Source organism: Oncorhynchus nerka, linkage group LG8 (genome assembly GCF_034236695.1).
Source record: "Oncorhynchus nerka isolate Pitt River linkage group LG8, Oner_Uvic_2.0, whole genome shotgun sequence".
NCBI classification, from domain to species: Eukaryota; Metazoa; Chordata; class Actinopteri; order Salmoniformes; family Salmonidae; genus Oncorhynchus; species Oncorhynchus nerka.
In genome coordinates, this window is record NC_088403.1 from 41878565 (window position 1) to 41904587 (window position 26023).

The window sequence follows — 26023 nt, forward strand, 5'->3', positions numbered from 1 at the left end:
CATCTCCTTCTCTATATTCCCTTTCTGTTCCATTCCTGTCCTCTCTTCTCTTTCCTCGTCCCCGAGTTATTTCTATCTTCTTCATTGACCCTTTACTACATCTCTCCTCCCTCCCTGTCTTCATTCCCTCCTTTACCTCTCTCTCTCTCTCTCTCTTCACCTCATTCTATGGGAGTCTCAAAGGGGGCGGTCCGTTCCCTACATAAAGCACATTCCAGAGAGACAGTGGAACTCTCTCTCCAATCAGAGCACAGGGACGAGTCCATCATTCCTGCCACCTCTGTTTGAAACTCCTTGACAACAATGACACTCTGGGAAGTGGAAGGCGCTCGGACGTCAACCACAGATCTAGAATCAGATTGACCTCGGTACTAAACTTACCCATAAGCTGGTGATTTATTACCCTGTGTCAGTGGTTCGTTGCATAGCTTATTACTGTAGTCTATGGTACTACTGTAGGGTTAGCTGTCTCTGTTCTGCCTCTAGCTCTGACAGCTAGCCACACCTCGGTATCTCACCTGAGAAGGCTAGTTCAGTTCACTCTCTCCACTGCAAGAGAGCAGTGCCGGTTGTGTCTGACTTTGTGAGTGCAATGAGTGTGTTATCAATATGAATGAAATAGGATATTAATTTCCATAGGAAAGTAAAGTACTGTTATACTTGAATTTTTGACGAGAGAGAGAGAGAGAGCAAGAGAGAGAGAGAGAGAGAGAGAGAATGTCTACATGTTGATTTTGACTTCCTGGGTGTCACTGTCTCGTTGAAATGCATTTAAGCATTGATTGAATTGTTCCGGGACAAAAAAGTTATTTTGTTGCTTTTTCAGGTGGAAAATAAACAAAGCTCACTGCATACTCACTGTGAAGAGCATTTGCTAATTTGTGTTAATTATGAGCAAATTACCAATGAATTAATGACTATTAATATGGTCATTAATTCACTGCTACTACTACTACCTGATGAATAAATAAATTGTATTAATTAACTTTTAATTTGAGTCCCTTTAATGTCAACTTTGTGTCATGTAAAATAGGTTGTTGTTTAATATCACATGCGTTCATTGAGTACCTGTGACATGGAGGAGTTTTGGGGTAAAACATTCAAACGTTGTAACCTTGGACATCATGTGTGATGTGATGCGCCCCAATACTCAGTGACAGCGGATAATGTTAACTCTCACTTTTTAACAAGCAACGCAAAACACTCATTCTCTCTACTTGCAATGTTCTATTCAACGTTAAATTTAAATGGCACCCCCCCCCCAAAAAAAAAATACAAAAGAAACAGGCTACATAATCGCAACTGTGCACATTGTAACAGTGTCCACTCTACAAGGAGGGCCACAGCCAAATTTCTTGCAAGAAAATATTTTCCACTGACATTAATGGACAAAAAGTAGGAAAATACACAGCTTCTTACCAGTCGGCCGGTGCAGAACAGATCTAGAAAAAAATGTATGTGCGCTACAGCCGCGCTCCGGTGGCCCGCACTCCTTCCCTCAGAACTCTGAACAACTACAAAACGAACGCGGACAAATGGTCCCTGGAATGGAGCTTGTTCGTAACTGTGCAATAACGCTATAATAACACACGGACCATCCGTGTAAATATATAATTATTATAATTATTCATGCAATGAAAGTTTAAAACACATTTTTGGTAAAAGTAGGCTACAACATGAGACTTATTATTAGACCTGGGGCAGAAAATGAACACTTGTTATAAAGTATCCCTTCTATTTATACACTTTCGCCAACAAGACGCGGGTGGGTTTGGAGTCCGGCCCGTTTGAAGCAACCTGTCGCTGTTTTAACGGTTTGAGTTGGTTAGATTTCATTAGAAATACATCGACAAGTGTGTGAAAGTAATTGTAGGCTGGCTACTCACCGCTGATTCCGACTCCTGGACCGCGATACACAGGGTTACGAGCACCAACCCCACCGCGAGATTTCGCAGACTCTTCAAGTTTTTATTCATTTTTATTTTTAACAATTCTGCCTCAACTAAACATTGACAAATTCTACCAAAAGATAACACATCAGAGAATTGTCATGTTCTTCTGATAACTCGGCTAAAGAACAGAATAATTTTCAGAACGCAGTAGACAGATTCTTGTGGCGACTCCGAGCTTTCCAGTCGTGGGACCGTTCGCTTCTGCAAACCCCTGACTGACTTTTTCCTCTATCGACTTGCCAGCCTGCTACAGCCGGATCTACTTTGGATCAATGCGCATGCCCCTGACACTTGCTTCAACAGGTCTTGTGTGCGATATACTGTGCAATATCCCACAACTTTCAAACAAACCCCCCAAAAACGAAAGATTGTTTTGTTTGTATGCTAAGATATACAACTAATAAGTAGTTATATTTCGGTGTAGCTCTTTTTTTTATTTCATTATTTTACAGTTGCAAACATACACTCACCAATTTTTCGTTGCCTCAGGTTACATTCATCTGTTTTTACATAGGCTCAAATATTTACTTGACAGTTTAAAACGTCATCCTAACATGTTGCATGTCATTACCATACTGATTTAGGGAAATTACTTGACGCGTTTTTGGAAAGGTCAGGGAATGTAGGAAATTATGTAGACAATTCCACAAAAATCACCCTTTCTTGCCGAGTGGTCAGTTATTCATTCGTTTTTCTCCTCTTTTGCAGTTGAATAGTGCAGTTTTACCATCTTTCGGCCTATAAAAGCATCCAAACCCAAGATATAAACTCAAGGTATCACAAGTGTTTTCAGCCTTCACCGTTCAACATTCAACATTCATTTAATCAAATTGGAACATCAAAAGAACATTTAATTCGCTTGTAATCACTTTATTCGAGTAGTGATAGTGTTAGCTAATAGGGCTTTCTAACTTGTGCGTTAAACTGGTAACAAGTGGGTAAAGGTAGGCTATGGAATATGAGTGACATGGCTAAGCCCCACCTCTCTTCTCTGCTCTCATGCACTGCGAAGCAGTTGCGGTGCGTGAAACAAGTCCGGCGGGGGACGAACGTTTTCACAACTGAACTTTGGTGAGTTTAAACTTTCCTTATAATTTATAGCGCAAACCGACGAAATTACCTAACTATTTGAACTAGTAGCTAACGAAAAGAACCGTTTGGTGCGTGATTCTAACCCCCTTTTTTTGAAATTGCACTTCTAGTGCCTCTCTCTTCTCGTATTTCCCGAAACAGAGACGCTTTTTGGATTCTTCAATGAGCTCGTCTAGGCACTTGTAGCGGCGGCTAGGAGGGAAGACGGGACTGGGGGAGCACTACAGGAAAACTACCTGAGTTTTCTCTTCCAGCCGTGATTCAAAATGAAATTCTGGTGCGTTTATTTTAGCTACAAATTATATGTTGCCATAGTGGTATAGTTTGACATTGCTTATCAGCTGTTCTGCATAGCCAACTATATAGAGCGAATACTTTCTTACAAAGTTATTAGGCCTGCGAATTTGATTATTTGAAAAAGCAGACGAATATATAATTGTTTATTTATTTGATAGGATTTGTGTACTCGCTGTCAGCTGGGCAGTAGAAGCGACACTCGGGGTAAGTGCGATGTGTTTCCTCAACTTCTAGTGCCTCTCGAATCAAGTGTGCGCATGTATAATAATCTTCAAACAAATTATGCGGCTACAGCCTTGACGTTTTTCTTCTTCTTCTATTGCTGCATTGCAAGCCTGATATGTAGAATTTAGGGCAACATTGTGGCAAACAATAGCATGCATGACCAGGCTCGGTGTAGACTAACGGACATGCACAGCTCTATAGCGCAGAGTGGAGTGCTCGCACAGTCCATACATTCTGTATCCTTGGGCTATATGTAGGCTATTTCAAATGCTTCTATCAGGCGCTTGCATCATCTACATGTATTTAAAAATATATATAGACATGTGAAGAAAGTTTTTTATTATTATTATTGTAAATAATTCACAACGTATTCACGCACAGTATAGTTTTTTCTCGCTCGCTGCAGTTTTGTCTATGACATTGCACAGTGTGCCTGGTTTATGCTGGATTCATTGGGTAATGCCTTCTCAGAGAATCACCCATCCTCTTTTGGGGGAATTTAAATATTTGTCTTGTGTTTATTGGACACTGTCTGTATACTTTTGAACGCTGATTACAAGAGCCCACCAGTCAAATTGCTGACTCACTTTTCATGCATAATTTGAGTTTTACGCATTTGGAAGTATTCTTTATTTCAACATCACACAGTGACAGTAGAGATGGAATTGTTACTATTATTATGATTCTCGTTTTAAAATAATTTACAGAGTTAAAGTGTACATAATTTATCCCCATGAATGAGTTACAACAATAGTATTTATTGAATCATTTTTATGCTATCTGTTCAGGAGGAATTGGGACGGAATAGATCACTGCATTTTTGGTAGGACCGCTCAAATTTGTGAAAGCTCCAAACCCCGCCCCTTATGAATATTCAAAACGCAATTAAGACGACCCATGACTCCAGCCACACCTGAGAGCAATTCCTTCACTGTACGGTGTAGGCCTACATGTCATTGTAATAATTGTGCTCAAGAACATTCCGATGTGAAGTTTGTACTTACTGCAATACTGCAATACTGCAATACTTTCAACAATAGTATGTAGCCATATTCCCTTGATTTTTGTGCTCCCAAATTTGTATGGTGATGTTATCAGGATTTAATGATGATTATAGCTAATATAATGATTATAGGCTCGTTTTAAAGTCATAGTTTACACTTTCTTAGAAATTCATTCATTCTTCTGATTTACTGGTAATTCATCAACACATACAAAATTTACAAGCAACTTTCTATGAAGGTGTGATTGCAAAATTAACTCTTGATGCCCTGGTCTTTGTACTAAGACTGAGACACACACATTCCAAGCAACCATTATAGCTAAGGGAGAATTGACCTCATGAGTTAAAGCCTAGGTGATGGTTGCTCTGTGAACTAACCAAGTCTCCCGGTCCCAAGCAGACTTCCTCATCATGCTAGAGTATTTAGCCGATCTACACCCTGCATGATTGAAACAGTCTATTCTAAAGACGAAAACAGTGTGTGTGTCACTACAAGCAGCTGAAAGGGTAGATACATTGGCAAGAGAAAGTATGTGAACCCTTTGGAATTACGTAGATTTCTGCATGAATTGGTTATGCAATTTGATCTGATCTTCATCTAAGTCACAACAATAGACAAACACAGTGTGCTTAAACTAACAACACACAAATTATTGTATTTTTCTTGTCTATATTGAATACACCTTTTAAACATTCCCAGTGTAGGTTGGAAAAGGTATGTGAACGCCTAGGCTAATGACTTCTCCAAAAGCTAATTGGAGCCAGGAGTCAGCTAACCTGGAGTCCAATCAATGAGACGAGATTGGAGATGTTGGTTAGAGCTGCCCTGCTCTATAAAAAACTCTCACAAAATGTGTTTGCTATTCACAAGAAGCATTGCCTGATGTGAACCATGCCTTGAAACAAAGAGATCTCAGAAGATCAAGAATTGTTGATTCACATGAAGCTGGAAAGGGTTACAAAAGTATCTCTAAAAGCCTTGATGTTCATCAGTACACAGTAAGACAAATTGTCTATAAATGGAGAAAGTTCAGCACTGTTGCTACTCTCCCTAGGAGTGGACGTCCTGCAAAGATGACTGCAAGAGCACAGCGCATAATGCTCAATGAGGTTAAGAAGAATCCTAGAGTGTCAGCTAAAGACATACAGAAATCTCTGGAACATGTTAACATCTCTGTTGACGATTATACGATACGTAAAACATTAAACAAGAATTATGTTCATGGGAGGACACCACGGAAGGAGACAGTGCTGTCTAAAAAAAACATTGCTGCATGTCTGAGGTTTGTTAAAGAGCACCTGAATGTTTCACAGCGCTACTGGCAAAATATTCTGTGGACAGATGAAACTACAGTTTAGTTGTTTGGAAGGAACACACAACACTATGTGTGGAGAAAAAAGGCACAGCAAACCAACATCGAAACCTCATCCCAACTGTAAAGTATGGTGGAGGGAGCATCATGGTTTGGGGCCTCAGGGTCTGGACAGCTTGCTACGATCGACGGAAAAATAAATTCCCAAGGTTATCAAGACATTTTGCAGGGGATTGGAAGGCTATCTGACTGCCAATTGAAGCTCAACAGAAGTTGGGTGATGCAACATGACAACAACCCAAAACACAGAAGTAAATCTACAATAGAATGGCTTCAACAGAAGAAAATACGCCTTCTGGGGTGGCCCAGTCAGAGTCCTGACCTCAACCCGATTGAGATGCTGTGGTATGACCTCAAGAGAGCAGTTCACACCAGACATCCCAAGAATACTGCTGAACTGAAACAGTTTTGGAAAGAGGAATGGTCCAAAATTCCTCCTGACGGTTGTGCAGGTCTGATCCGCAACTACAGAAAATGTTTGGTTGCGGTTATTGCTGACAAACCAGTTATTAAATCCAAGGGTTCACATACTTTTCCCACCCTGCACTGTGAATGTTTACACAGTGTGTTCAATAAAGACCTGAAAACATATACTTGTTTGTGTGTTATTAGTTTAATTCGTGTTTGTCTATTGTTGTGACTTAGATGAAGATCAGATAAAATGTTATGGCCAATCTATGCAGAAATCCAGGTCATTCCAATGGGTTCACATACTTTTTCTTGCCACTGTACATAAGTATTGTTTTTCTCCGTCTTTGGGCTTTTGCCCAGTCCGTCTGGTCCTTCTCTTGTGGTTCCACTTGAGAATTTTTAGTATTGTGGTTAGTTAATGGGGATTAATTATTTAAAAATGGTCCCTCCCTATATCCCTTATTGTCAACGGAGTTATCTAAGTTAAAGTTAACCCCGAAATCTTAAGGTTAGGCATGAACTCAGAATGATTAAGGTCATGTTCAAGGCTTGGGTGAGGCTTAGAACTTGCAACATCTAGAGTCAGAGGCAGATGCTTATGCTTATGCCCATCCGCCATCCCCTCCCACAACGACCTAGTAAAACTGAAACTACTTGAAGGTAACAATGCTCACTGTTGACCCTAGTGGCCAGTTTCCATGTAATCTCCCGACATCCTCAGACATGGACGGACATCGAATACTGACTTGTATCACGGGTGACCTGGCTGTTGTACTACCACCCTCAATGGTGGTCAGCCTATCAAGCGTAAGTCAATACATTAGTCCAACCTCCTGCTTCTTTGTTGTGTGTGTGTGTGTGTGTGTGTGTGTGTGTGTGTTTAGAGGAGTTTATGTGGTTAACCAGACTAGCCAGAGATAGCAAAGTGGTTCCCATCTCAACCCTACTCTATCTCAGAGAGAGGTGGTGGAGCATGTAAGGAGTCTCTCTCTCTCTCTCTCTCTCTCTCTCTCTCGCACTATTTCTCTTTCTTTCTCTTCTTTCCTCTCCCCTCCACCCTCCCCCTCTCTATCTCCTCTCTCTCATCCCTCTCCCCTATCCGTCCGTCTCTCTCCCTGCTACTGCAGACAGATAACATGTCTTTATCACACCCCTATCCACAGGGTTTGGAGATAACACTGACACACTCACACAGGGTCACACAGTGTCTTCACACAGTCACACACTTCTGTTCAAACGAGCCAAATCAGACTTTGATAAGCATAAATTCAATTTGAGTGAGTCTATGAACACTCCACGGAGGAATTGCTGGACTGATGTCTGACGCAGCTGATGGCAAACTGTTTTTCACACACCCATGAAGAAAGGAGAGGAGCGGTGGAGGAGGGTAAGATTAAGCCGAGGTTTACATGACAGGAGGAACAGGATTTTTTAAATATAAGTGTTTAAACTGCAGAAAGTGGCATCTAGGGTGTTTGAGTGAAAACGGGAGTTCATCCCTCCACTGCTCAGAATGTCATAGAAAGATATTTAGTAGTGAGAGTTTTCTAAAGGTGACAAATAGAATGGGGATTTTGTCAAGATAGCGTCAGTCTGGCTATCTTCCCAGTTCTCTTCAAATAGATAGGAGATATCTCAGACACGTCATGGCCACATCAACACCGATAGAGCGTATCAACATTTGACTCACCTATCGTAAGATAGATTGTCACTTTTACTTGTTGGGTCCTTACTGAACATGTGACACTTACAACCTATAGTATGACATTTGGTTATGAATGACTCGTGAAGCATCTATGAAGGTCTCATGATGGGTTTATAAAGACTTCATAAAACCCGAAATTGTAATTCCTTTGAATCGGGAGTTTATATTCCTATCGGTCTGTTTACACATCCATCCGTCATGTTGCTAGGCAGTGTTGTTAGGAATTAAATCACTCAGATGATATGGATAAAGTTGTTTTCGGACTTTGTCTCCGGGGGAATAGTTCCAACGGGCAGGTATGTATATTCTGTGTCTTGTTCAAGACACATGGAGTCACGGGGAGTGTGTTTGTGGGGGTGCACGTCTAGCCCTCTTCTGCTCTCGTCATCGGAATGTTTACGTTGATACTTTTGTCCTTTATCTCAGCCCCCCCCCCCTTTCTGTCATCACTCCCTCTTATCCCTCCCTCCCTCTTATTCCTCCCTCTCTCTTATCCCTCCCTCGCTCTCGGGTGGAATTTGCTGCCTGGCAGAACATGTCAGGGTCTCTTCCTCTCCGCAGGAGAGGTGTCACCTCTACAAAAAAAAAAGAAGTGCTATCTAGAACCTTAAAGGGTTCTTCGGCTGACCCCAGTAGGAGAACCCTTTAAAGAACCCTTTTTGGTTCTATGTAGAACCCTTTTGTGTTGCATGTAGAACCCTTTCAGAGGCCGAATAACTATTTTGGAACACTTTTATCTACGGGTGTAGAGTGTAGAACGAGTGTAGAACATTCCTCCACTAACTGATCACTTTTGATTTGTGGTTCCTACCCCCACCCTCTCCTCACCCTCCCCTACTCCCTGTGTGGATATGCATGGCCCAAGGGGGTGGAATGCAATAGAAGGCTCTAGGTGCCCAATGGCGTGTGTGTGTTTGTGTGTGTGTGTGTGTGTGTGTGTGTGTGTGTGTGTGTGTGTGTGTGCATTGTGTGTGTATTTCAGTGAAGGGTAAAAAGCCAGAGGTAACACTTACAGACCTAAATCTAAATGACCTTAGATGGTTGAGATAGTCACAGGTTTTTATTGAGGGTTAATATATGCTCCCTGGGGTTAAACAAAATAGCAGACAGCTATTTAGGAAAGTTCAGTTCTTAGCGATGACTTCCTAAAAACATGAAGATCTGAATGTTCAAAGTGGTAGAAAAAAAAGCAACGGTTTCAAAACAATATGGCTGGCAGGGCTAAGTGAAAATAATAAAGAAGGAAAATATATTTTAAAACACTTTTGAGATCATCTGTTTTGAAATGCAAAAGCCAAAGTGTAGGCAGCAGGCAGTATCCTGTGTGTGTGTGTGTGTGTGTGTGTGTGTGTGTGTGTGTGTGTGTGTGTGTGTGAGAGAGAGATCCGGTGTTTAATGTTTATTGTTACCTGATGAAATTGCTGTACAATATGATCTTGTTGCCATCTGATGCACATGCAGATGTCATAAATCAGCACTGCAGGGCTCTCCCTGTACTATGCAGTGCCTTGATTGTATTACTGTTGATGATATCTGGAAATGTGCATGTACACCCTGGCCCATCTACTGTTGCTAACCCCAATTCTAACTAGTGCTCTGATATCTGCTTCACTGATTTCTGCTCTCGTAAAAGCCTGGGTTTCTGCACGTTGACACAAGAAGCTTATTACCTAAACTGGATCAATTGGAAGTGTGGGTTCACAGCTCCAATCCAGATGTGTTGGTCATTACTGAGACGTGGTTAAGGAAGAGTGTTTTGAATACTTATGTTAACCTTTCTGGTAATAACCTTTTTCGGCAAGACAGATCTTCCAAAGGTGGGGGAGTGGCAATCTTTACCAAGGATCACCTTCAGTGCTCGGTTGTCTCCACCAAGTCTGTCCCCAAATAATTTGATTTGCTGGTTTTAAGTTTTAAACTTTCAAATAGCTGTTTGTTGACTGTTGCTGGATGCTATCATCCTCCATCAGCACCAGCCTGTACCCTACCTGCCCTAACCTCTCTCCTTGCCCCTTACACTAAGTCTGAATTTGTCCTGCTAGGTGACCTAAACTGGGACATGCTTACACCACCTGACCAAGTCCATAAATCTTTCTCAGATTATTACCAATCCCACAAGGTATGACTCCAAAGACCCAGAAAAGGCTACTCTTCTTGATGTTATCCTCGCAAATAATCCTGATAGGTATCAGTCTGGTGTTTTCTGTAATGACCTTAGTGATCACTGTTTTACAGCCTGTATTCGTAATGGCTGCTCAGTGAAACGACCTGTCCTGATTTGTTATAGATGCTTGCTAAAAAACTTTAATGAGCAAGCCTTCATTCATGAAATGGTATAGAATCAGCTTGATCCTCACTGTCGAAGACGCTTGGACCTTCTATTTTGATATTTTCAGTGGTATTGTTAACAAACACGCCCCCAGGTTCAGCCCCTGGTTCGACCGTGATCTTGCAGAGTTACTCCACCTCAAAAATTGCATTTGGTGAAAGGCTCGGCACACGAATACTCAGGCTGACCGGCTCTCATTCAGGCAAATGAGAAATAAGTGCACTCAGGCTATCCGGAAGGCCAAAGTTAGTTACTTTAAGGAGCAGTTCTCTCTGTGGGTCTAACCCCAAGAAGTTCTGGAAAACGGTTAAAGACCTGGAGAATGGCCTCCCGGGTGGCGCAGTAGTTAAGAGCGCTGCCATCAGAGTCCCTGGGTTCGCGCCCAGGCTCTGTCGTAACCGGCCGCGACCAGGAGGTCCGTGGGGCGACGCACAATTGGCCTAGCATCGTCCGGGTTAGGGAGGGCTTGGTCGGTAGGGATGTCCTTGCCTCATCGCGCACCAGCGACTCCTGTAGCGGGCCGGGGGCAGTGCGCGCTAACCAAGGTTGCCGGGTGCACGGTGTAGCCTCCGACACATTGGTGCGGCTGGCTTCCGGGTTGGATGTGCGCTGTGTTAAGAAGCAGTACGGCTGGTTGGGTTGTGTATCGGAGGACGCATGACATTCAACCTTCGTCTCTCCCGAGCCCGTACGGGAGTTGTAGCGATGAGACAAGATAGTAGCTACTACAATAATTGGATACCACGAAAATTGGGGAGAAAAAGGGGTAAAATTCAAAAAAAAAAAAAAAAGACATGGAGAATAAACCCTCCTCCTCACAGATGCCCAGGTCCCTTAAAGTTGATGATGTGGTTGTTACTGACATGGAGCACATGGCTAAGCTCTTTAATCACCACTTCATCAAGTCAGGATTCCAATTTGACTCAGCCATGCCTCCTTGTCCGTCCAACATTTCCTCATCTCCCACCCCTTCTAATGCGACTATCCCCGATGCTTCTCCCTCCTTTTCCCCCTGCCCCGCTACAAAGTTTCTCCCCGCAGGCAGTCACTGAATCCGAGGTACTAAAGGAGCTCCTTAAACTTGACCCCAAAAAAACATCTGGGTCAGATGGTTTAGATCCTTCTTTAAGGTTGCTGCCCCTATCAAAGCCAAGCCCATCTCTGACTTTTTTTTTAATCTGTTTCTCCTTTCTGGGGAGGTTCCCATTGCTTGGAAGGCAGACCTGGTTTGTCCTTTATTTAAGGGGGTGATCAAGCGGATCCTAACTGTTATAGGCCTATTTCTATTTTGCCTTGTTTATCAAAAGTGTTGGAAAAACTTGTCAATAATCAGCTGACTGGCTTTCTTGATATCTATAGTATTCTCTCTGGAATGCAATCTGGTTTCCGCTCAGGTTATGGATGTGTCACTGCAACATTAAAGGTCCTCGATGATGTCACCATTGCCCTTGATTCTAAGCAATGTTGTGCTGCTATTTTTATTGACTTAGACAAAGCTTTTTATACGGTAGACCATTCCATTCTTGTGGGCCGGCTAAGGAGTATTGGTGTCTCTGAGGGGTCTTTGGCCTGGTTTGCTAACTACCTCTCAAAGAGTGTAGTGTATAAAGTCAGAAAATCTGCTGTCTCAGCCACAGTCACCATCACCATGGGAGTACCTCAAGGCTCAATCCTAGGCCTCACGCTCTTCTCAATTTACATCAACAACATAGCTCAGGCAGTAGGAAGCTCTCTCATCCATTTAAATGCAGATGATACAGTCTTATACTCAGCTGGCCCCTCCCTGGTTTTGTGTTAAATGCTCTACAACAAAGCTTTCTTAGTGTCCAACAAGCTTTCTCTGCCCTTAACCTTGTTCTGAACACTTCCAAAACAAAGGTCATGTGGTTTGGTAAGAGGAATGCCCCTCTCCCTACAGGTGTGATTACTAGCTCTGAGGGTTTAGAACTTGAGGTAGTCACCTCATACAAGTACTCGGGAGTATGGCTAGACAGTTCACTGTCCTTCTCTCGGCACATATCAAAATTGCCGGCTAAAGTTAAATCTAAACTTAATTTCCTCTATCGTAATCGCCCCTCCTTCACCCCAGCTGCCAAACTAACCCTGATTCAGATGACCATCCTACCTATGCTAGATTACGGAAACATAATTTATAGATCGGTAGGTAAGGGTGTTCTCAAGTGACTCGATGTTCTTTACCATTCGTCCATCAGATTTGCCACCAATGCTCCTTATAGGACACATCACTGCACTCTATACTCCTGTAAACTGGTCATCTCTGTATACCCGTCGCAAGACCAACTGGTTGATGCTTTTTTATAAAACCCTCCTTAGGCCTCACTCCCCCCTATCTGAGAAATCTACTGCAGCCCTCATCCTACAAATACAACACCCGTTCTGCCAGTCACATTCTGTTTAAGGTCCCCAAAGCACACACATCCCTGGGTCGCTCGTCTTTTCAGTTCGCTGCAGCTAGCGACTGGAACGAGCTGCAACAAACACTCAAACTGGACAGTTTTATCTCAATCTCTTCAAAGACTCAATCATGGACACTCTTACTGAAAGTTGTGGCTGCTTTGGGTGATGTATTGTTGTCTCTACCTTCTTGCCCTTTGTGCTGTTGTCTGTGTTTTGTGCTGCTACCATGTTGTGTTGCTACCATGCTGTGTTGTCATGTGTTGCTGCCTTGCTATGTTGTTGTCTTTGGTCTCTCTATATGTAGTGTTGAGTTGTCTCTCTTGTTGTGATTGTGTGTTTTGCCCTATATTTTTATATATATATATATATATATATATATATATATATATATATATATATTTTTTTTTAATTTTATTTAAAATCCCAGCCCTCGTCCCCGCAGGATGGCTTTTTGGTAGGCCATCATTGTAAATAAGAATTTGTTCTTAACAGACTTGCCTAGTTAAATAAAGGTTAAATAAATAAATAAAAATATTAATCTCTCTAGGTCTTGCTGCACTCTCTCAGTCAGGGGAACATGCCTTAGGTCTGGAGGATGCAAGAAAGCAAAGGTTTCTATCTATTCCCTCTCTCCTTCTCTCGCTCTTTCTCCCTCCCTCTCTCTCTCTCTCTCTCTCTCTCTCTCTCTCTCCACCTTTCTCTCTCACTTTCCCCCTCTCTCTGTTCCGACTGTGTTCTCTGTTTTCACTTTTTTGTGTGGGTGGATGGAAGTGGGCCACCTAGGGCTGCAGTCCAGCCCCCCTCTCTCTCTCTCTCTCTCTCTCTCTCTCTCTCTCTCTCTCTCTCTCTCTCTCCCTACTCCTGAACCTCTCATATGACACCCAGAGGAGTTCTGAACTGCCCCTTCTTCATATTATCCTCTGTGTCTCTCGCTCTCTCTCTCTCTCTCTCTCTCTCTCTCCTTCCTCCTCTCCTTGGGTTTCTTCTCAGGTCATATAACCTATAACCTAAGGCCCTTATAATGAGAGCGTTAGGAGACCTATAAACTATACAGTCAGGGCCATTATTATTTGCCATAAGGCACTCAAGTAATACTGCAAAAAACGTTTTGTCATTAATACAAAGCTTTGGGCAAATCCAACGCTACGCATCACTGAGTACCACTCTTCATATTTTCAAGCATGATGGTAGCTGCATTATGTTATGGGTATGTTTGTCATCGGCAAGGACTAGGGAGTTTTTTTGGGGATAAAAAGAAACAGAATACAGCTATAAGCACACAAAAAAATCCTTGAGGAAACCCTGGTTCAGTCTGCTTAGCAACTGACACGGATACAAATTCACCTTTCAGCAGGACAATAAACTTAAACACAAGTCCAAAGCTACACTGGAGTTGCTTACCAAGACGACATTGAATGTTCCTAAGTGGCCTAGTTACAGTTTGGACTTAAATCGGCTTGAAAATATATGGCTTGACTTGAAAATGGCTGTCTAGCAATGATCAACACTCAACTTGACAGAGCTTGAAGAATTTTAAAAAGAGTAAAGGGCAAATAAGAGTAAAGGGCAAACAAAAAAATACTATGCCAAAGTTGTTTCTATAAAGTATTGACTCACGGGTGTGAATACTTATGTAAATGAAATATTTCAGTATTTCATTTTCAATAAATTTGCTAACATTTCTAAAAACACTTTGTCATTATGGGGTATTGTGTGTAGATGGGTGAGCAATATTCTTTGGATCAATTTTGAATTCAGGCTGTAGCGTAACAAAATGTGGTGTAAGTCAAAGGATATGAACACTTTCTGAAGGCACTGTGTTACACATAGATCTAAATGGATCTATACCCTGATTTCCCATGCAATACCCATACCCACTAACTATAACTAGTCTTATGCTCTGTTCCATTGCACACTCCACTCGCTCTGTCATTAATACATTGTGAATGGGAATATCCACCAGATCTTATATTTTATACTTTGTGTTTGTAATGTTAAGGTGATAACCATAGTTTGACTTTGCAAAGCTGTCATGAGAGAGGCTACCCTTGCTGTCTTGAATCTTTACTGACTTCTATAAAACAGACAGTGTGTGGGATAGGATGACAAGTCATACCTGCAGAGACACAGGAATGTGTTGCAATGCCCTCTCTGTGCAGTATAAACACAATGAAGGTTAAAACCATCCAACAAATGTGTGTCGGGGTGGAACGGTGATGACACTTTATTTGTGTTTTTAGCCGTGTTTATCACATCTAAATCACTGATAGGAGCACATTAGATCTTGGATTTTGTCTGTTAGCTAGCACCTGAATCAGTGCAATGTTGGTATGTTTTCTCCTTTAGAACCATTGAAAAAAACATACATCTTCCAGTTGTAGTTCTAGTGGTTGCATGGTGAATGTCCCACACTGGCATCGTTTCAAATATCAAACCTCTCTACAGAACAGTGTCAGCTTGTCCCCTTATTGGTTGAGGTAAAATCCAAGGACAGAGTTCAGTACAACACAAAAGCTGAGTGCTGGCGCGTAATTGGTGGGGTCGTGGCTTAACATTCCTTCTTCTTAAGGTTTGTTTATCACACTTTGTCTACTTTAGAAAAAGGTGAAAAGGGGAAGAGAGGGAAGGGGTGTTCTTCTTACTGTCTCCTGTATCTATCTGTGCCCTTGAAGCAGCTTTGAAAAGGTGACGTGAGCCTACCAGATGAGCTAAATGCCTGTTATGCTGGCTTCGAGGCAAGCAACACTGAAGCATGCACAAGAGCACCAGCTGTTCTGGATGACTGTGTGATAACGCTCTCGGTAACCGATGTGAGCAAGACCTTTAAACAGGTCAACATTCACAAAGCCACAGGCCCAGGCCAGATGGATTACCAGGACGTGTACTCAAAGCATGTGCGGACCAACTGGCAAGTGCCTTCACTGACATTTTCAACCTCTCCCTGAGTCTGTAATACCTACATGTTTCAAGCAGACCACCATAGTCCATGTACCCAAGGGTGCTAAGGTAACCTGCCTAAATGATCCTGACCGGTTGCGTCACCGCCTGGTATGGCAACTGCTCGGCATCTGACCATAAGGCACTACAGAGGGCAGTGCATATAGCCCAGTACACCACTGCGGCCAAACTTTCTGCAATCCAGGACCTACAGTATATAATAGGCGGTGTCAGAGGAAAGCCCATAAAATTGTCATAGACTCCAATCACCCTAGTCATAGACTGTTTTCTCTGCTACTGCACGGCAAGCAGTACCGGAGCACCAAGTCTAGGACCAAAAGGCTCCTTAACAGCTTTTACTCGCTGTTTATTATCTATACATAGTCACTTCACCCCTACCGGCATGTACAAATTACCTTTAGCCTGTACCCCCACACACTGACTCGGTACCAGTACCCCCTGTGTATAGCCTTGTTATTGTGTTACTTTTTATTATTTTTACTTTAGTTTATTTGGTAAATATCTTAACTCTTCTTGAACTGCACTGTTGGTTATTAAGGGCTTGTAAGTAAGCATTTCATGGTAAGGTCTACACTTGTTGTATTCGGCGCATGTGACAAAGTTTGATTTGATTTATTCTTGTCAGTGAGTGAGGTGGGACACCATTTTGGTTTTGGGTGGAAGTGTTGTCTTAGCTTGTCGGACATGCCTAGTCTTTTCTCTCTTAATGCCAGCGACCCTCTGGCCATTTTCCCCCTCCTCCCTCTATCTCTCGGCACCACCACCCCTCCCTGCAGAGTTTGTCTCTCTCTCTCTCCCACTCTCTCTTTGTGTTTCAGTAGATAGTTTACGTGGCCTCAATAGATCCCCCTATAGGCCTGTTTTTAAGCTAAACCAACAGATCCGTTCCATCTTTACTTTGATGATCCTTATGATCCCTACAACATCATTACTTCAATCATTTCACCATAATACGATTCATAACCAATATAAAAAGTAAAGTGCCTGTGCAAGGGAATCTATTCTTCTCTTCTTTGCCCTAGGTAGACTAAAGTCAGTTACAAAGATTTTTATTGGACAATGGCCATATACTTCAGAGACTAACGTATTGAGACCAACATAGCAGACAGCAGTAAAAGAGGACTCAGTAAAACACTTGCTGTTAGGAAACTATCAAATTATAGTACTTTTGTTTTTAGGTCTGTGCCGGTCCAGTTTTGTTTTGGTCGGTTTGTTTTTATTTATTTATATATATATTTATATATAGCTAAAGTTGGCTATAGAGAGGCAACTGCATTATAAACCTTATGGTAAGACTTCAGAAATGTTAATGTGTGTGTTTATAGCATGTAATAAAGCATTATAACCACAAACAGCCTTGTATAAAGCTAGGAGCTAGGAGGATCCAGCCACAACACAACCCATCATTTAGGGGACACACACACACACACGCTATGGTGCAGCTGATAGACCTGTATCAATGTAATCAGCCATGTAGAACCCTCCCTCTGTGTGTTCCCTTCTTTTCAACCTGTAATTTGGCTTCCTCCCTCCCTTTTTCCATCCCTCTATTCGTCTCATTTCATCCCTTGTTCCCCAGCTCATGCCAGGCCAGGTAATCCACCCAGCCGGCTACATCATCCCTCCTCTGTTCATCCCTCCTTCCCTCTCTTACCTTATTCTCTGAGCTATCCTTTCCACTGATGGATAAGGTCATTCACAGGCTGCCTCCCAAATAGCACTCTATTCCCTTTATAGTGCACTACTTTTGACCAGGGCCTATAAACGCTTAGGAAAAAATGGTGCCAAAAGGTTTTTTCAGCTGTCCCCATAGGATAACCACCTTGTTGGTTCCAGCGAGAACCCTTTTTTCGTTCCACGTAGAACCCTCTGGAAAAGTTCCTACATGGAATCCAAAAGGGTTCTAAACCTGAAACCAAAAGGGTTCTACCTGGAACCAAAAAGGGTTATTCAAAGCGGTCTCCTATGGCAGGGTTCCCCAACTTGCGGCCCACAGGTGATTTTATTTGGATCCACAAATCAAAGACTGTAAAAAGACCATAAAATCCGTTCCAAGTTATTTAATTTTGGAAATCAGTTCCAAAGTATAGCCACACATAATAGAGCGATACACTACTTGACCAAAAGTACATGGACATCTGCTCACTGAACATCTTATTCCAAAATCATGGGCATTAATATGGAGTTGGTCCCCCCTTTGCTGCTATAACAGCCTCCACTCTTCTAGGAAGGCTTTCCACTAGATATTGCTTCCATTCAACCACAAGAGCATTAGTAAGGTTGGTCACTGATGTTGGGCGATTAGGCCTGGCTCACAGTCGGCGTTTTAATTCATCCCAAAGGTGTTCGGTGGGGTTGAGGTCAGGGCTCTGTGCAGGCCAGTCAAGTTCTTCCACAACAATTTCAACAAACCTTCTGTATGGACCGTGCTTTGTGCACGAGGGCATTGTCAAGCTGAAACATGAAAGGGCATTCTCCAAACTGTTGTCACAAAGTTGGAAGAACGAAATAATCTAGAATGCCATTTTATGCTGTACCATTTAGATTTCCCTTCAATGGAATTAAGGGGCTTAGCCTGAACCACGAAAAACAGTCCCAGACCATTATTCCTCCTCCACCAAACTTTACAGTGCACTATGCATTCAGGCAGGTAGCGTTCTGGTATCCGCCAAGCCCGTCGGTCGGGTTGCCAGTCGGTGAAGCTTCCAAACAGTTCACTTTCATAGCAGCCACATAAAAACAGCATGATCCTTTAGCTCGTTGTACATATAATTCCTTCTCGCAACAATCTATGCCATTCTCCTCCTCTCACCTTTTCCCTTCACCTGTGGACTTCAGTGCACAACACATCAGGCGAAAAAACCTTTCCAAGCCAAACCTTCATATCATGACCGCTAACCGCTACACACAGACAACATCATTGTCACATCATAGTCAACTAGAACTACTAGAACTAACACGTTTGTTAACCTACGGCTACATTCATGCAGTGCAGTGTACAGTCAGAAATCAGTTTAGCAGTTACACCGGCGTGTCCTGGTGGCAATACATTTATAAAACTAAAAGCTTACCTTGACTTGAAAGAGTTCCAGTCCTGGATAGCCATAGCCAGCTAGCTAACATAGCATCCCTCTCTGTTTGAGACAGGTGTTTAAGTAGGCTAAACTAGCTAGTTGCATAAGCAGTTTAAAAGGTACACCAGCAGACCCCGGTGGCAATAATTAATACAACTAAAAATGTAGCTTGACTTGAAGGAGTTCCAGTGTTGGATAGCCATAGCCAGCTAATTAACATAGCATCCTAATCTGTTTGAGCCGGGTGTTTAATTAAGTAGGCTAAACTACCTGGCTGCATTTGCTAGCTAAGTGAAAGGTAAACACATTTAAAAAATACAACCAAATATAGCTAGCTCTCTCTCTTTCTCTTTCTCTTGTATCTCCTTAATTTTGGAACAAATTTGTCTATTGTCTTTCTCTCTCTAAGTCAACTACTCACCACACTTTATGCAAGGAAGTGCTAGCTAGCTGTAGCTTGTGCTTTTAGTAGTAGATTCATTCCCTGATCCTTTGATTGGGTGGACAACATGTCAGTTTATTCTGCAAGAGCTCTGATAGGTTGGAGAACATCCTCCAGAAGTTACAGTGTAAGTCTATGGAAGGGAGTGAGACCATGAGCCTCCTAGATTTTGTATTGAAGTCACTGTACCCAGAGGAGGAAGGAAGATACCTCTCCTCCGGCTACACTATGGTGCTACCCTACAGTGCTGAGGCTACTGTAGACCTTCATTGCAAACAGTGTGTTCTAACCAATTATTTGTTTACGTGAATATATTTAATATAGTTTCATCTAAAAAGGATTCACTATTTCACTATTTTGATTTTTAAGAAATTCACTGTAGGTCTTGAGGATGAGTGTGCGCACAGCCATGGTCCTGTGGTGTGCATGTTGTCTGCACACGAGACTACCAGACCACCCTCGTGGACTTTGGTGGTTCAAGAAGAAAAAATAACTACATTTTGAGTGTGTAAAAAGAAGATAAGATATTATACAGACTAAATGTTTCATTTACACTGTTGGTGTTTTGTGCTATTGAAATATTTTGTCAGTGGCATTTGTTGTTAAAAAAATAAAATAATGGGTGCATTTTTCAGAAGAGAAACAAAACATGCTTTTTCCATGTCTAAGCTTTCTTATGACTATCAGGATAGTTTTTTTGTAATTACATATAAAGTATGTCAATATTGTATAACTAAATAATGTCTCTTGAAATTAAGAAACGAGGACATTTCTAGGTCAGAGGGGACGAATGTAAGGATTGGAATTGGATGTTAGTGATTGATTAAGAGATAATTGGTTGCCTGTCAAAAATAAATATTGTAGAGCTCCTGTATGCTGCCTCTGTCTGGTCTTAACTTCATAAGCTGACAGTCAACTCTCTGAATCCTCTAAACGGCGCATTACACTATTGTATCAACACACTTGTCAGAGATACTGTCAGCTTATTTTCCATTTAACAATTCTAAATCGCTGTGGCACAGTAGGCATCAAGTCACTTGCCGCTAATGTTGCAAGCTGCATTTAAAAGAAAATAAAAAATTACCTTTATTTAACCAGGTAGGCCAATTAAGAACAAGTTCTCATTTACAACCGCGACCTGACCAAGATAAAGCAAAGCAGTGGGACACAAACAACAACACAGGGTTACACATGAAATAAACAAAGGTACAGTCAATAACACAATAGAAAAGTATATATACAGTGTGTGCAAATGAGGTAAGATTAGGGAGCTAAGGCAATAAATAGGCCGTAGTGGCGAAGTAATTACATTTGAGCTAATAAACACTGGAGTGATAGATGTGCAGAAGACGAATGTGCAAGTAGAGATACTGGGGTGCAAAGGAGCAACAAAAAAAAAAAAAAACAATATGGGGAGGAGGTAGTTGGATGGGATATTTACAGATGGGCTATGTACAGGTGCAATGATCTGTAAGCTGCTCTGACAGCTGAAGCTTAAAGTTAGTGAGGGAGATATGAGTCTCCAGCTTCAGTGATGTTTGCAATTCGTTCCAGTCATTGGCAGCAGAGAACTGGAAAGAAAGGCGGCCAAAGTAGGAATTGGCTTTGGGGGTGACCAGTGAAATAGACCTGCTGGAGCACGTGCATACAGGTGGGTGCTGCTATGGGGACCAATGAGCTGAGATAAGGTGGGGCTTTACCTAGCAAAGAATTATAGATGACCTGGAGCCAGTGGGTTTGGCGACGAATATGAAGTGAGGGCCAGCCAACGAGAGCATACAGATCACAGTGGTAAGTAGTATATGGGGCTTTGGTGACAAAACGGATGGATGCTGAGTAGAGTGTTGGAGGATATTTTGTAAATGACATCGCCAAAGTCAAGGATCGGTAGGATAGTCAGTTTTACGAGGGTATGTTTGGCAGCATGAGTGAAGAATGCTTTGTTGCGAATAGGAAGCCGATTCTAGATTTAATTTTGGATTTGAGATGCTTAACTTGAGTCTGGAAGGAGAGTTTACAGTCTAATCAGACACCTAGGTATTTGTAGTTGTCCACATATTCTAAGTCAGAACCATCCAGATTAGTGATGCTGGGCGGGCGGGCTGGTGTGGGCAGCGATCGGTTGAAGAGCATGCATTTAGTTTTACTTGCATTTAAGAGTAGTTGGAGGCCACGGAAGGAGAGTTGTATGACATTGAAGCTCATCTGGAGGTGTCCACAGTGTCCAAAGAAGGGCCAGAAGTATACAGAATGGTGTCGTCTGTGTAGAGGGTCCAGATTTTGCAGCTCTTTCAGAACATCAGCTATCTGGATTTTGGTGAAAGAGAAATGGGGGAAAGTTGCTGTGGGAGGGGCAGAGCTGTTGACCGGGGTAGGGGTAGCCAGGTGGAAAGCATTGCCAGCCGTAGAAAAATGCTTATTGAAATTCTTGATTATCGTGGATTTATCAGTGGTGACAGTGTTTCCTAGCCTCAGTGCAGTGGGCAGCTGGGAGGAGGTGCTCTTATTCTCCATGGACTTTACAGTGTCCTAGAACATTTCGGAATTTGTGCTACAGAATGCAATTTTCTGTTTGAAAAGCTAGCCTTTGCTTTCCTAACTGCCTGTGTATATTGGTTACTAACTTCCCTGAAAAGTTGCATATCGTGGGGGCTATTCGATGCTAATGCAGTACGCCACAGGATGTTTTTATGCTGGTCAAGGGCAGTCAGGTCTGGAGTGAACCAAGGGCTATATCTGTTCCTGGTTCTATATTTTTTAATCAGGCATGCTTATTTAAGATGGTGAGGAAAGCACTTTTAAAGAATAACCAGGCATCCTCTACTGACGGAATGAGGTCAGTATCCTTCCAGGATACTCAGGCCAGGTTGATTAGAAAGGCCTGCTCACTGAAGCACTCAAAGTTTAGAAGGTCTATAATTTTCATTGAACACAATCAAAGTTAACATAAGTCCTAGATGCTTTCAGTTGCTCAACTTATAGGCATGCCCAATTTAGGCGACTTCTTTTTAACAACATGATGTTACACTCCAAAGGGATACGTTGAAATAACATGCTGTAGGTAATTAAATCATACAAATTGAAATGTGTTTATTTTTTAGCATAGTGGTTATAAATATTTAGGCATATCATTTGAAATAGGCCTCGTGAAATGATTGTCAAAAGGGCAAGAGATACTGTTGCATGTTGGTCTAGAGATTATTTATGGATTGATCAAAATCCAAATATCAAAACATTCTTGTAACAACTCCAAAGCAATTGCATGTGGCGCAGGAACCACTGATTCGCTGCATTTTTCCATTATCAAGACACCTGCTGGTAACTCTTAACTGGTTAGGATAGCTCATGAGGTATCCTAAATATCTGTAGACTAGGTGGGACTCTTCTGATGAAAAAGGCTTCATGCATTGCTTTTATTTTTACCCATAAAAGTAGGAGTAAAATGTCTCAATTCTCATCATTTACGACCAAATTTCTCTTCTACAATTTGTGGATATGGGCCCTGGGTTTTAACAGGCTCTGAAAGGATACAGGTAGATAAGTCACTCAGTAACAGTCAGTTGACCCAGCACCCATAACACTGCTGGGGATTGCCCGCTAACCCAGCTAGCATTGGTTAGCTTCCCTGGCCTAACTGAGAATTTATCCTGAGCTAGCATAGCGCTTTGCTACTGTAGGTCTACTTGCCCTGCTACTAAAAAAATGTGCTTAGTGCTATGCCACTGTAGGCCTATTTGGCCTGCTACTAAAGAATTAGTCTAGCGATATGCCACTGTTGGCCTACTTGACCTGCTACTAAAGAATTAGCTTAACACTATGCCACTGTAGAACTACTTGGCCTGCTTTGCAGTGCTAGCAATCAAAGAGAACTAAAGAGTTAGCATATGACGCTACATCTCCATTCTCTACTACAAAGCCTTACGGCTACCCAGTGACGTAACCACTACAAAGCTTTGTTATCTAACAGACTCAGCTTCATTATTAGCTTTCTTCTTGAATGAAAATGACCAATCTAGCCAGAGATCCCCCGGTTGTGAATGGAATTCCTACTGTAGCTAGCTCACTGGGCCTCTGGTGAATAGGCCTACTGTAGCTATCTCGCTTGTAAATAGAAGTCCATCTGGCTTTGTTCCTGTCCTTGGCTTTGTCCAAAATGGCACCCTATTCCCTATATACGGCACTACTTTTTACCAGAGGCTTATGGGCTATAGGGAATAGGGACACAGCCACGGTCTTTCTACCGTGCCCAAAGGCCTCTAGCTCACTAATGAGGAAGACAGATGACCATTGTCACATTGTCCCCACCCTGCCACGCACACACATACACACACACACACACACACACTGGCCGGTCAGCAACTGTGTTTGTCAACAGAGCCACCAGTTGCTCTACATATTTATTTAGTTGGCTCTCTGTTCCTAAAATAGCCTCCGCTAGCTAGCGCATTAGCTAACTCACTGTGTGTGTGTGTTGGCCAGAGGAGAGGAAGAATGGAGAGAAAGCTTTCTATCAGAGAATAGTGATTAGTGTGCTACTGTACTGTATACATTTATTAAGATAAAAAAGTTAAAATGTTCAACTTTATTTAACTAGTCAAGTCAGTTAAGAACAAATTGTTATTTGAAATGGCGGCCTACCCCGGGCCAAACTCTCCCCTAATCCGGACGACTCTGGGACAATTGTACACCGCCCTATGGGACTCCCGATCACGGCCGATTGTGATGCAGCCCGGGATCGAACCCGGATCTGTAGTGACGCCTCTAGCACTGCGATGCAGTGCCTTTGGCCGCCGTGCCACTCGGTCATAACAAAGAGATGGAGAAAGAGAATGGGGGAGGGAAAGATACAGCATATAAAAGGAAGAAAGAGAAGAAGGTGGGTAAGAGAAGTATTAGAAGAGTGTACGCCCATATGTAGTTTATGTGGGACAGACGGAATGGATGGTTGTCCGTAAATGTTACATTTCCCAGTATTGTGCAAATCTCAGTATTGACTCCAATGCATGATATTACTTGAATGTTCTAGCTTTGGAAATTGACTTATAACTGATTACTTTATTAGCTATTATCACATTCCTGCAAAGCTTTCTCCAGGGATTACATAGCATATTCCACTGTCTCCCCCTAAGCCATGTTCTAGAATCGGAATGGGAACAGAGCTACAGGTGCTAGTCGACCTTTCAGTTCAATTAAATCTGGGGCCAGGTTACCCAACACTCAAACCTTTACCATTAGGGAGTTAAGGTGATGTCTCTGTCATTTAGAACCTGGATCAGTGCATAAAATGATGAAATATCTTACTGTGTATTAGTAGGTTAATACGGTCAACTTCTACCTAAGGCAGTGACTCGCTAGGTGTTTTTCCCCTGGAGGAAAGCATTCCCAAAGCATTCCCATTCCTGTGACATTCCCGACCGGTAACAGGGACAGGTCCAGGCTGAAACTGCGTTTGAAGGGCTAACGAACTGTTGCTAGGGGCGACAACTCATCAGCATTCCTCAATCCTCACCCTTATATCACCAGCGATGCCCCCCTTCCCCCAACACCTCCCATCAGTAACTCGCCCCCTAGGCTCTAGCAGGGTCACCCACCTGTCTACCCCCTCCCCTCCTCCTCTCTGTCTATCCCTCTCTTTCTCTCTCTTCCTTCTCGCCACTCTAACCTCGTCTCCTACATCTATCCTTTTCACAATATCATTCTCTTGCTCTCTTTCTCTTTTCCTCTCCCTCTTAGCCTGTCCTTTCCTCCATCTTACTTCATCTTACTTTCCCTCCACATCTCCTTCTTTCCTACCCCCTTCCCCTCTTCTCTCCCACCTCCTCCCCATCTTTGAGCCGCTGTCTGCCTCCCTCTCCCATGTGATCTCTCTCTCTCCCTCTCTCTCCCCCTGCAGCATGAGAAATGAATGTCTATAAATTACTAAATAACTGCAATACCCATAAATCCTTGCTAGCAGGGTCACTGAAAACCACAGATGTATGGGATCATTTGTAGTTCAGAGGTCAGGGGTCACAGGTAGCTAACGTGAGGTGAGGAGCCTTTGGTGAGGTGTCATGATTTAGACGGTTCCTTGGTATATCACGTAACCATCCCAACATTCCTTTCTGGTGGGACCGAACAGAACAGAAATGTGTAATAAAGGGAAAGTGCCTGTGACCTGTGACCTGTGGTTCAGGACTGTTTAGAGTTTATCTGTGAAGCGTTAGAGGGATTATTTGAAGGTCTGATGATTTTAGGAAGGTCAACTAACTGATAAGACGAGGTGATTGAGGGAGCCATATAGCCACTCAGGATTTGAGCCACTTTGTCTACAACGAGAGGAAGTGGAATGATGTATCACAAAGGGCACCCTATTCATGTGGGCCCTGGTCAAAAGTAGTGCACTATAAAGGGAATAGGGTACCGTTTTGGATGCAGACTAACTCTCTCTGAACCCCACTGATTACATTGGAGTCAGTTGTTAGAAGGACAGGAGTAGGAGAGGTCTGTTTTAGAGTTGGGTGAAGGAGGGTGTTTTGTGGATACTTTGAGGTCAAACCACAAATGGAAGGAAGTCAGCTGTCGATACAAGTGATGTATAAGAAATGCAGTGGACAAAAACTTAGAGGAAAACTCCAATATACAATATATATACAAAAGTATTTGGACACCTCTTCAAATGAGTTGATTTGGCCATTTCAGCCACACCCGTTGCTGACAGGTGAAATAAAATAGAGCACACAGCCATGCTATCTCCATAGACAA

The 26023-nt window shown here is 42.5% G+C and overlaps 2 protein-coding genes across 5 annotated transcripts in view; one reads left to right on the forward strand and one right to left on the reverse strand.

Moving 5' to 3' along the window:
* Positions 1-2167, reverse strand: part of col4a5 (collagen, type IV, alpha 5 (Alport syndrome)) — a 98962-nt gene extending 96795 nt beyond the window's left edge. Inside the window, exon 1 of the mRNA XM_029666359.2 lies at positions 1887-2167. Coding sequence (XP_029522219.1) covers positions 1887-1976 — 90 coding nt within the window. The 5' untranslated portion in view covers positions 1977-2167. The remainder of the gene's footprint in view (positions 1-1886) is intronic.
* A 771-nt stretch (positions 2168-2938) lies between these two features.
* Positions 2939-26023, forward strand: part of col4a6 (collagen, type IV, alpha 6) — a 182721-nt gene continuing 159636 nt past the window's right edge. For all 4 annotated transcript variants that reach the window (XM_065021804.1, XM_065021803.1, XM_029666357.2 and 1 more), the window contains exons 1-3: positions 2939-3023; positions 3155-3321; positions 3500-3545. In XM_065021804.1, the coding sequence (XP_064877876.1) occupies positions 3311-3321; positions 3500-3545 (57 nt within the window). In that variant the 5' untranslated portion in view covers positions 2939-3023; positions 3155-3310. The remainder of the gene's footprint in view (positions 3024-3154; positions 3322-3499; positions 3546-26023) is intronic.